We start from the raw sequence: 11,685 nt of genomic DNA on the forward strand, positions 1-11,685 counted from the left end.
GTCTTCTATCTCCTTGAGCATATTCATCAATTTCTGTTTCAATTGTCTTCATTCAACAGTTTTTTCTCTTTTCTTTTTCTTCATCTTCATTTTCTAATTGATGTGTGAATTATGCCAGTACTTGAATGAGAGAGCAGACTTCCTCTAGAAAGCCTCCATTCGGGGTGTTGTATATTGGGCCATCACAAGGGAAATTTCGTGCTCAAACTTTTGAAATGTCGCATTCTATGTACTCAAATATTTAATTTAGGCATCATATTGAGAATTGATATTCACATGAGTGAGTAACAATAACAATGCCGACGGTGGTTGTTACACCTTAGGCTACCTTTGCTTCCTCCGAGATACGCCGGTCCAATGGCCCCACTTTTTCTATTTCGTCCGAGACTTTTCGGACGAAATCCGCTATTCCTCGACTTCAACGATACCACTGTTCGTCCGGGCAGGCTCGAACCAACACCTTCACCCACCCTCAGTACACTTTCAGCTGCAGCCTGTGTCAAGGTATTCTTCGATGACTCCGGAAAAGAATACTGGTCGTGGTGGAAAGCCTTCGGCCGCGGAGCGAGCCTCTGCAAGACGTCGGCATGTTCGGAAAGGTACTCGAAGCTGTTGGGAATGCCGGCGGCGCAAGATTCGTTGCCTCTTCGATGAGACGAGTCCCTCGGATACTTGTCGAAGGTGCTGGGGGAAAGGAATTCCTTGCGTGAGCCAAGAATTTCCGGAGGACCACTTACCGCCGGCACAGACTCCGGCCGGCAGCGTGGGCGATCGGCTGGGACGGATGGAGAGGCTCATCGAACATCTGTACCAACGGACGGATTCGGGCAAGTCTCCAATGCCAGACATGCCTCAGCAGCTTCCTCTTGTGGATTCCGTTTCAAGTCCAAAAGTAACCTTGCCATCTACTCTACAAGGAGACGTTGCTGGCGATGGTGGTGATGATAGCGGCGCAGACAATGAGCTGCGTCAAAGTCCCTTGACAGAAAGCTCAAGGCCAGCGGATGGACAAGTGAGTGGACCATCATTAACTCCGACACGTTTATAGGCAATTTTTGAGTTTCTCACATACTGATTTTAGTACTCATAGTCTGCACCACAAGCTAAGCCCCAAAACTCAACGACTTCTTGGCAAACAATCACCCAATCCCATCACCGGCAGGCTTCTCTCAGCCACGGAGTCCCTGCTGTCCCACGTTCCTCTTCCAACTTGCACCTCTCAGCACTCGCAAATGAGTTAGCAGCAGCATTACCGTCTATGGAAGATTGCCGGATCATTCGCCAACTGTATACAGACGCCGACCTTATGTTTCAACTGATGTTTACACCGCACGGCCAACTCGAAGTTCAACCTCAGCCGGTAGAAGAGTTCCTTGATTCACTTTACAATCACATGCATCCTGTCCTCATGGCAAAAAAGATGCTAACACTAGCTACAATGATACAGAGGATACCAGCCGCTCACGTGCGTGGTTCACCTCCCGCAGTTTTCCCACGTCTTCTCATGCAACGAATGGCTGATGCGGCAACGTCGATGGTTTGTGAAAACAATAAGTTGATGGAGACGATAGATGCCCTTCAATGCCTCGTTCTTCAATGTATATTTCTCGCAAATGGAGGCAACTTGCGCCTGGCTCTGTTGGCCTGCCGACGGGCGTTGTCGGTCGGCCAGCTGATGGGCATCCATCGACCACACGATTCGGCTTGTATAGCAACTGTCGACCCAGCTTCCAAAACCAACACAAGGTTTGTGTGGTTCAGGATATTATACTTGGAGCGTTTCATATGTCTACTCTTGGGACTGCCTGATAGCATCAGGGGCTCGGCCGGTAACTTCACCGAAACGTGGCGAGAAACGCTGGAGGAGCACCCCATAGACGTACTGGAGAGAATGCACTGCTCCATGGCTTCGAAAATCATCCAGAGAAACGAAAAGGATTCGCTCCCTGTCTTGCTGGAAATCACCCACTCACTCGATCTCGAAATGCAAGCAGCGGCCGCAAGCATGCCTCCCCGGTGGTGGGCAGTACCCAAATTCAACAGGCAAGGTAACGGAGCATTAGATATCGTGGAAGAGAGCATGCGTTTGTGCACCCAAATGTTTCATTACTTGCTTCTCATTGAGATCCACTTACCCTTCATGCTGCGGCACACGCAGGACGGCGCAGCGAGCAGCAGCAGAATGGCTTGTATCGATGCGAGCCGTGAAGCGCTGATACGGTTTTCTGCAATCCGCAATGCCAAGGGCATATGTAGCGTTCCTGATGCGGCCGATTTCTTTGCGTTGATTGCTGCCATGACGCTTCTGTTGGCGCACATCGATGCAAGGAGACGGGACCGTGGCAACGACGTCCTTGCTCACCAGAGATACACGGATCGGGACAAGGTTGAAGAGGCACTGGAGCTGATGCGTGATGACAGCTCTGTATCTACAGACATGTTATCGATGAGGAGTGCAGATGTTCTTTTACAGCTCCTTGACATCGAAGCTCGCGCTGCTGCGGGGTCAACCTTTACTGCTAACTTGACACCAAGCACAGTCTCGACGCCTCTTGCAGATAGGGATGTGTCGGGCGTAGAATCGGGCAGCCTGCAGCTGCGGATTCCGTACTATGGAACTGTCACCATTTCACCTGATGCCCCCCTCTCGAGAGAGCCCTTCAAGCCAGTGGAGAACCAAGCACAACAGAATCCTGGAAGCTTTGGTATGTACGACCCGGCAGGCATGGCTCTGGGAAGCGAAGATACAATGGCGGTGGGCGAGATGCCCGCACAAGAAGCAGTGTTGAACTCCGACCACGGTGCTCTAATGGACGCAACGACGAACGATGGAACATGGCCTGCAGAGGATACCAACTTTCACCTACTTGCTCCAGGGTTTTCCGCGTGTGTGCAAGACTGGACTTTTCAAGGTGTCGATGCCGCCTTCTTCGATAGTATGATAAGAGGGTTCGAGGGACCCGATTCTTGCTACGGCCAGAGTTGAACTTTGACAACGTAATGAGCAGAGATGAAGAGAAGAAATACAGTTCCTGATCCTTGGGCCCACCATTTACGCCACGAGAGCGTGAGGGGTATCAAAACACTCATCCCACGTCCTCTTCCCCGAAGCCCAGAACGTCTCCAGCACTCGTACAGCAGCCAAGGGCAGATAGGCGCCCAAATCCTTACTCGACGTGATGCACTGTTTCACCACGAACGCCCGTCCGGCCGCGCTGCCGGACGCCGCTTCGAATCCGGCAACTATGAGTGGCCAGGCAACACAATGCTTTACCATCGGTTCGTTGGCCGCCTGATCAAGAAGTGCGAAGAGACGTCCGTAGTGTATGGTTCTTACTGCCTTCCACCCAGCTGAAAGGGGTAGTGCTCCAAGACATTGCAGTGACGAGATGGCGTACAGAGCAGTAGCGGACTGGTAAACACGGCCCATAAGTAGGAACATTTCCTTCGAATCAGTCTTTGACTCGACCCAAATCTCCGGCGAGAACTCGATGATGCTCTCTACCAGGTTCTCCGCTGCTGATTGTACCGATCCCAAGTCTTCGCTCCAGCTGTTGGTTGCTATCAGGAATCGAAGCCGGTTGATGCGGATGATGTCGGCAAATAGCTCTACTGGACAGGGAAGCAGAGGGTAGTAGCCCAGCTGGAAAAGTTCGGAAATCATGTCGATGTTCTTGTAGCTGGTAGTCGGCCCTACTTGGTCGTGTGCCGGGCTTGTTGTGTTTGCCATAACTTCGACGCTGTTGATTCACTGTCAGCTTGATGTCTTTTGATGCTGAGCACGAGGTATTCAACAAATGGGAGATAATAGGGGCGAGGGGCGTCAGTTTTCGAGAGCCCCGTACAAATTCAATACTTACATTTTGGGAAAGAGCAGCAATGGGTGCAGATAAGGCGTGGTGCGGAACATGACTTCAAACCCGCCTCGCATTGCCATCAGCCCTGCTAGTCCATTTAGGTGATGGCGCCAATTTGCTGTAGTCGCCGACCCCATTAACTGTTACAGTTAGAAAGAATTCCTTGACATGACTATGCGAGAAAAGGTGAATAAAAACCAGGTATCAACTGACATCTGCAAACATAAACACCATCACGCTGCCAAATGTACTATCGGCACCGCGGATGCGGTCATTGTTGACATCCTCATTCAAGGCCTGGATTGCCGCGCACCGATGCTGATGAAACCGAGACTGTACCTCGACAATGAAGGGGTCGTTCTTCCTGCGTCCTATGCGCAACATGCGGTGGTCGATGGCCATAGACACAAGGGCATGTTGTGTGGCGCGAGGCATTAGATGGATGTATGTCACTGGAATAACCCACGGACTGCTCGTTAGTTGGTTCGCTAGGAAGGACGGGTACACTTGATCGTTCCCTGCAGCACACCGTTAGCTTCTGGCGAGGGCAATATGAACCTTCAAGCCGCCTTGCTGCCTCCACATTTATCGCGACATACTACGCAGCCAGGGTTCACTCACAGTACATGGTCGCCTCAACGAAGTCGCATGTTTCTGATCTCAGCTCTACTCCGGGGAAGATGTGGACCAGCTGTGTGGAAACATTGGAGCTGGACTTAGTGGTATCACTACCGTCCTCTGAGGAACTCGACTTTGGCGACGCGTCCTTATCGGATGGCTTCTTCCGCTTCCAGGTGCGAGTCTTAACCTTGCCGGGGGTAAGCCAAGTCAAGGGCTTCTTGTCCTCGTACCCAGGACACACAACACCGGTCGCCTTGCATTTCCCGCATACGGGACGAGCAGCGTCACAGACAACACGGCGACGCTGGCACTCCCAACACTGTCGCCGTCCGTTGCCGCCATGGGAGGGTTGTGGAGGTGGTGCAGCCGTGGTGGCCAGCGCCAGCCGTCGGGAAACCGAGGTCATGGTGCAAATTTTATTGAACAAGGGGTGTGAGTACTGGAGGTAATCGCTTCACGCTTTGGGCTATTACAAGTAAACGATGCACACACACTATGCACCGCACCAGATCAGTTTCGGGGTCGAGTTTATTAAGTGATTGAAAGGGTCTCGACGTAAGCATTCAACGGGATATGATGTGGGTCTTGAGTCCGGAGGCGGAGTTGAGTCTTGGCCAGAGCATTTGCCTATTCAGGATAGGCGCCGAATCCTTCCACGTTCCTCTGCATGCCGTTGGCGTTGGTAGCCAGCCCTATGGGGGCTATGAAATGACGCGTGTGTTGCTTAACGCCCCGATATCGTGTGTGAGAACTGAAATGCCAATGAATACTAGACCATAACGGGAGTTACCAGGGGCCAAGCTTTATGTGCCAGGAGATCTGCAGAAACGCCTAGAATTTTGACTTTGTGAATGTCACACCGTCTGTTGGCTTTCCGGTTTTTCTTTTCCCCCTCCGATTGGTAGGTGGAAGTACTAAAATGATAGAAAACCTGCCAGTTGCCGTAACATTTGTGCTGTTTCATCAAAAATACTCTTTAGGATGTTACTGCTGGACGCACTGACGAACATACAGGGATTAATACTCGACTTATCCAGACGCTCAATCAACAACATCCGTGAAAGCCAGCTTGCGAAAAGTTCCATTGCGTGGCTGCTTAATGAAGGCGCAGTAATATGTTGTTACGCGGCTTGGAAGGAGTCTCGAATCCTTGATCAGAAATAACCATATAGGATTTATGGTATGGATATATCATATCCACCTCCGGCTTTCTGCCATCTGATGACGAGGATGGGACGCAGCTTGTCATGTGATACCCATGCTGCCTCGGTCTGAAAAAATCGGCCCCGTTCGATCTGTTGAGCGGGTCATGATGGCTGAGCGGACCTGGACACACATCGCTTCATGATTAACATCATCCTCGATAGTCTAGTGGTGAGGATATCGGCTTGTCACGCCGGGGACCGGGGTTCAATTCCCCGTCGAGGAGTTTCTCTTTTGAGTCTTAATTTTCTTTTTCTCTGGAGCAATGAAGGCTAATCACGTAGTTCATGAGCTCAAGTTTCATTGCGAGGGTAGGTGTGGGGTGTAGAGAAAGCTAGCTAGAGATGGCTCTTGAAGGAAAATCTCAAAAAACTTTCCGTTTTGTGGATAAGATTCGCCTTTAGTCCTCAACATCTGCCATGCCACAATTCACTCTAAGCTGCTGTTGATCGCATCTCGCAGTGCTCATAGCCCGTCAATTTATCAACATCTCAACACTGCCAAAGCTTATTGCCTGCCGGAAAACAAATAACCTTCTCACCAGGCTCTTCCAATGCGTCAAAGTTTTGATTCGAGTGCGAGCACAGGCTCAGAGTCACCAGACGTTTTTTTCGTGGGCTATCAACCCTTGAGATGGACAACCGACAAGAATGCGGGCCCAAGCCAATATGTTCTTCCTCACAACAGACTCTAGGCTCGCCAAACCTTGATTAAGGCAAGTTATGCTAACAGACCGGTACAGTTCTCGAACTACCATAATACACAATGATGCATAGTGTGCATAAAACTCGTGCTCAAGCATCCATGGAAGCTACCCATCCAATTCAAAGATTTCTACATAAACCGCATCGCTGGTTTTTCACACCTGTTGACTTATTCATTATATGGGTGGTTCCATGTACCCCATAATAACCTTCACCAAAAAAGTGATGAGAAGAGAATGTAGTGAACTGCTGTGGGGAATTTGGGCTATCGAACACACCAAACAGGAAAATAAACCGACGTCTGTCTTCTTAAGTTGCTTTAGATCATCTAGACCGTGAGTGAATCTGGCGTTGACTGCTATCCGTGTTATTGATGCAATAACAAAACGACGAAAGCATATTTCTTCCAAATGGGCAGATTTCATAGCTAGAGACATGCTGAGAGAGGATTATACCGTGCACTCCATTAACATTCATTGACTTGGAAAATCGGCGTCTGCTTCTGATGTCACGACAAGGAATCTTAAATAACGGAAGTTGATATCAAAACTTTACCCATTTGAGGGGATGTGTTATAAGGGGAACGAAAATCGGAAGCTACCTTTAGCTGAAGAACTGTGAATTTTTAGGGGATTAAGGGTGGATTTACGGAAAGACGAAGAAAATAATAATCTTTTGCAAAGTAGACACTAATAATCGATCTTCATACAACCAAGGGCCAATTACTGTCTGTGCAAAATGTAATTAATTGTCGTCTCGCAACCAAATACCGAGCTTGAAAGAACGTGAATAGATTCCTAAAAATCATCAATCCTGCTGATTTGGCAAAGTCTTGGGCGCGGCTAAGTGGTAAAAGGTTGAGACTGATGTTTCATGCTTCCTAACTCATGCTTCAAGTATACTAAAGTGCTATGAAAGAATGCTGCTTATGTTGGTATGGCTATCGCATCAGCACTTGTTACATATTCAAGCAATCTCAGCTCAAACCATAAGGAGCTTTCATGGACCTTATGTAAGTAGATGGATATAACTCGTACATTATTAGAAGCAACCCTAAACACTATGTTCCGAACTCAAATTATTCTTCAATGTTTTCCTATACTCAAGAGTGAGTGTTGAGCAATAAAACAAACAATCAGAATAATAACCTATCTTAATACTATTGAACGTGGAGAATGGAAAGAGATTTAAGCTTTTATATAATATAAAATACACTCATACTTCACCTGCATTTGATGTGATACGACGAGATAACTTTTGAAAACTTTAAGAAAATTTACCTATATATACGTTATTGACGTGAAGATTTTCATCTTCGGAAGTTGAGATCATCCGATTTCCGGTTCACTAAGCGCCGATGGTTTAGTGGTAAAATTCTCCGTTGCCATCAAGCAGCGTCGGGGAGCCGGGGGTTCGATTCCCCCTCGGCGCATAACTTTTGCCTTTAGACAGAATTTTTGTTCCCCATGTTTGAATGCCGTTGACATTTGAAGTATTGAGTATTTTCTCTCTGTTTTCTTTTACATACTGCTTAGCGGGCCACCTTTTACTATTCATCTTCGCTTGACATGCAAGGTCAATATTACAGACGAAGGAATGGGCCAACCGTAAACCGAGAAACATCCCTTCTTTAAAAATCGTTATAGAATATCCAGAGATATTGGAGGCCTACGTGATACTTGATAGTTAGTTTATTAACGTGAACATGGATATTCGGTTGTTATTGGATTGAATCCCTCCTTAGTATCGGACTCCTTTAGAATCCCGAGACCTGGTCTGACGCCGATAGCAGCCGCGCTTGTTCTTGTTTGCTTTGCTGCAATATTCCCAATGGGATATCTTCTTTGGCAACCCTTTGCCCCGGAAGCTTAGTTGGCGGTTGTAAACTTTCTCGCCAGTTCTGGGCTTCGGAAATAGCGAGATTATGATTACAGGCTTTAACGGAGACAACCACTCACGTTACAACGGACACGAAAGAAAACGACGTTAGAGTTACGTTTTAGCTTCAGTTAGCCTTCATTCAAGCTCGGGGCCACATTAGGACCACCTCACCTGGGCAATATGGGGTTAAGATGTAACAGTGTTCAGTTTTGACAAGAAGCTTGTTGGTGCAGCTCATGGCGCGAGCAGGCGTTACACGAGCCATTGATTTGCTTCTACACACCTGCCCCTGCACCGTCTCTGCATTTGACGATGCTCCTGTTCACATTATTTTCGACAGGGAACGGCTATCGCGCTGTATTCAGCCCAGCCAACCCTGGAAAGGGTGGTGTTAGTTGACACAGCCTGGTTCCTTGCAGCCCTGTTCACAGATCCCTGTCTTACACTAGGCAAGGCGGGGAATTCCTCAGAAGTGCCAGCTTTTTCAATGGGGAAAAAGCCGCCTAAATCCAACCCTGAAGGTTGCAGCCCTTGATCGTAACAGTCTTGGAATCCGCCGCATGAAGTCGTTTCTTGAACGAAAAAAATGTCCGAGCTTGCAGCTTGCGCCTGCTCGGGCAGCCAGTATTCGGCTCCTATGTCCGGCGGCCGGTAGTCCCGGTCCGACGCTCAGGCCCCCATTACAAGGCCAGAATTGCCAAACCCACTCCAGCCCCAGCTAAAGTTCACATGTGCAGCAGTCAGACCAGGATTATCAGCTTTCTGATCACGCACAAGAGAGTTCGTCTTCTAAAAAGTGGACAATCGTGGGCGCTTTGACCGGAGATGAGAGAGGCTTGCTCCATCCAACGCCCGAGTCTCCTTGTCAAGGGGATAAGATCATCATTGAGGGGCTCTGCCCAGGGTATCACATGGGTGAAGTAGAGGAATAGGGGATAAACAGGCTCTTCATAATCATGTTCTATCGTTACAATTGACTAATTGACTAATAGCAGCGCAAAAAGGGCTGAACAGGCCAGTGCTGGTCTCCTCTGCCCGGGTATCTGATGGCGTGCGCTTTTGTATGAGGCTCGCTCCCCAACACCGTTGCATTGCGTGTATAAGCTTCCCCTCCGAAGCTGCGTGTTCTTAACTTTGACAGGTTCCACTCGTAATGGCGGGTTCCACTCATAATGGGGATTGCTTTTTTGTTCTCCCGGCGGATGCGTCGCTATCGGCGTCCTCCTCCGAAATCCAGAACTCTGTTCTTTTCTGGATGCCTGGCTCTAACGGGATATCGCTGTGATCGCTCTTGGAGACCGATGGTCGCCGGTCCGAGTGGATGTATGTGTCAGAAGCGCTAGTGCCGGCTTGGTCGCCGCGTAGCCTGCTGTTTAGGTAGGCAGATCGTGATTGGGAGTTTGCATACGAATTCGCGTAGTTGGAGGGATGCGATGGTGGTTGTTTCTCGCCGAAGAAAAAGAAATAAATCGATCTCGAAAGCGCAAGGTTTCCTGCAATGATTCCGAGGTAAAGTTCGAGGTTGGACCAGATGGCGGTTACTGCATAGACATCTGAACATAGAAATGGTTAGCCATTGTACTACTAAAGGCATTGTTAAAGACTTACAACTCAAGTCGCTCGTAACGAGACCAAGTGACGATGCTCTTGCAATTCCGAATCCGGTGGCACTGTTTGACAGTTAGAATCGTCCTGTGGATGTCGATAGCCAAGTACTCACATCAGTCCCATACTCATTAGCCCACCAACCGATAACTTTGTCGACATGGGAATCCGGACTTGCCAGACAACTGCCAAAGGCAACAACGAGCAAAGCAAATCGGTCAATACGGAGTAAGCTGGGCACCGTCAGTTACGTTCTTATGATGAATATGGAAGTATCAGAAACTCACAAATAGTCAAGTAGATGGCGTAAATCCGAATTTTGGCATCCCAGCACTTGCCAACTCCTGTCCAGTAGGCCTCAACGGGATCGCACTCTGCCAGCAAAATGATGATGACGCCGAAGTTGGTGACGACTAGGCCACCCATGACTCCCCAGAGGAAATATTTCAACTTGCTGGAATTCTTGATGCGCAGGATCAACAACATGATTGAGCATTTCAGCAAGCAGACGCTGGAGAAGAGAAGAATCTGCGCGAACCAGCCAAGCATGTTGTTTTTGACGTATTCCTCTTTCGTGATGTACCATCTATGCCTCCCATTACCGGTTGCGCTCTGGCCGCATTGAACTCCGAATCTGATGATGCCGAGGCAGGCTGTGACAGCCATGACATAGTCGTCCCATCCTGAGTGCCGTAGAGAGAATCGTACGTACAGTCGCAGTGCCGTAGTCAGAATAATGAAGAAAATGAGAACGCCGGAGATGCCCAAAAGAACAGGGCTGACATTGTCATCCGGCGGCAACGGATTTGGAGGCACAACGGGCGCCATCCTCTTCCACGATGAAGAGAAGAACGAAAGTTGTGACGGGCCAGGTCAGGCCTGGTAAGTTTGGAAACCAGCAAAGAAGCGTTGAAAGGCTTCCTGTGCGGCCGGGAACTGGGTTATGCAATGCTGATAGCGGTGTTAAATTAAGATGGGGGTGGAAAAAAGGGTCCACGGTGGTTCTTGGTCTGCACGGGGCAAAAGGGACTGACGATCTCCCAGATCTGCTATGGGATGACAGGTCGTTTCCTCCAGACTTTAAAGAAACACCACGAGGAAAGACTGAGGCAAGGGATGAACCAAAAGAATGTAAGAATATCTGTGAGAGACCCAATGGGAATGAATCTTACAAGATTCCGATGCAAGTAATCCTTTTAGGACACAGAGGAGGTCAAGGCACCTGCAAGAAGGGCGAGGTGTAACCTGTTCAGCCTGCTTTTTTTTCGAAAAGGGTGGCAACGATCCTTGAGTTTTGTTACACTATGATCTTTCGGTAACAGATCATAGCTAGACTCCTTTCGGTGCTTGTATCATGTCGAAAGTAGTATTGCCTATCAGCAATGCTCAATTGTGCAATGGCTGCTAGCGAAATATCGACATTGCTTGGCGTTGTAAGCCGTCCTGCGTGAAAGCCAGCAATTTTCGACGGATAGAAGATACCCTTGGAGATAGAAGACCCGAGTCTCGTATTGTGAAAAGCCGTAAAGCAATACTGGCTGAAGTTGCGCTCTCTCTCTCAACCTTTCAGTTACCATTTGAGTTTAAGTGGCTTCCGTACCCTGCCGCAATACGTTGGCTTTTGCTGAAGAAAACTCGGTCCAAACCCTGGAAGTGTGGATTCCCCCTGCGCCGCAGCTGCACATTTGACAGGGACGACGGAACGTGGGCTGTCTCGTTACCTACATGCCCAGCATGCGCTGCCAGGGGTGAGATGATTTCTAGAATGGTGGATTTCGCCGACATGGCGAGGCATGGCTTGTGAAGCTGATTTA

The 11,685-nt window shown here is 48.8% G+C and overlaps 4 protein-coding genes across 4 annotated transcripts; 1 reads left to right on the top strand and 3 right to left on the bottom strand.

Annotated features, from left to right (window-relative positions):
* Positions 1-514: 514 nt before the first annotated feature.
* Positions 515-2,986, top strand: CTRU02_211689 (uncharacterized protein; the record flags this gene model as incomplete). The annotated part of the gene is made up of 3 exons (XM_036733743.1): positions 515-1,036; positions 1,091-2,633; positions 2,817-2,986. 3 exons carry the CDS (start codon positions 515-517, stop codon positions 2,984-2,986), a joined length of 2,235 nt encoding a protein of 744 aa, XP_036574536.1.
* A 66-nt stretch (positions 2,987-3,052) lies between these two features.
* Positions 3,053-4,884, bottom strand: CTRU02_211690 (C6 zinc finger domain protein; the record flags this gene model as incomplete). Its single annotated transcript, XM_036733742.1, has 4 exons — positions 3,053-3,740; positions 3,861-3,997; positions 4,071-4,375; positions 4,479-4,884. 4 exons carry the CDS (start codon positions 4,882-4,884, stop codon positions 3,053-3,055), a joined length of 1,536 nt encoding a protein of 511 aa, XP_036574537.1.
* Positions 4,885-7,713: 2,829 nt separating this feature from the next.
* Positions 7,714-7,818, bottom strand: CTRU02_211691 (uncharacterized protein; the record flags this gene model as incomplete). The annotated part of the gene is made up of 1 exon (XM_036733744.1): positions 7,714-7,818. One exon carries the CDS (start codon positions 7,816-7,818, stop codon positions 7,714-7,716), a length of 105 nt encoding a protein of 34 aa, XP_036574538.1.
* Positions 7,819-9,433: 1,615 nt separating this feature from the next.
* On the bottom strand, positions 9,434-10,699 carry CTRU02_211692 (uncharacterized protein; the record flags this gene model as incomplete). Its single annotated transcript, XM_036733745.1, has 4 exons — positions 9,434-9,819; positions 9,875-9,936; positions 9,987-10,104; positions 10,159-10,699. 4 exons carry the CDS (start codon positions 10,697-10,699, stop codon positions 9,434-9,436), a joined length of 1,107 nt encoding a protein of 368 aa, XP_036574539.1.
* Positions 10,700-11,685: the final 986 nt, after the last annotated feature.

Source organism: Colletotrichum truncatum (assembly GCF_014235925.2).
Source record: "Colletotrichum truncatum strain CMES1059 chromosome Unknown Contig_0008, whole genome shotgun sequence".
NCBI lineage: Eukaryota > Fungi > Ascomycota > Sordariomycetes > Glomerellales > Glomerellaceae > Colletotrichum > Colletotrichum truncatum.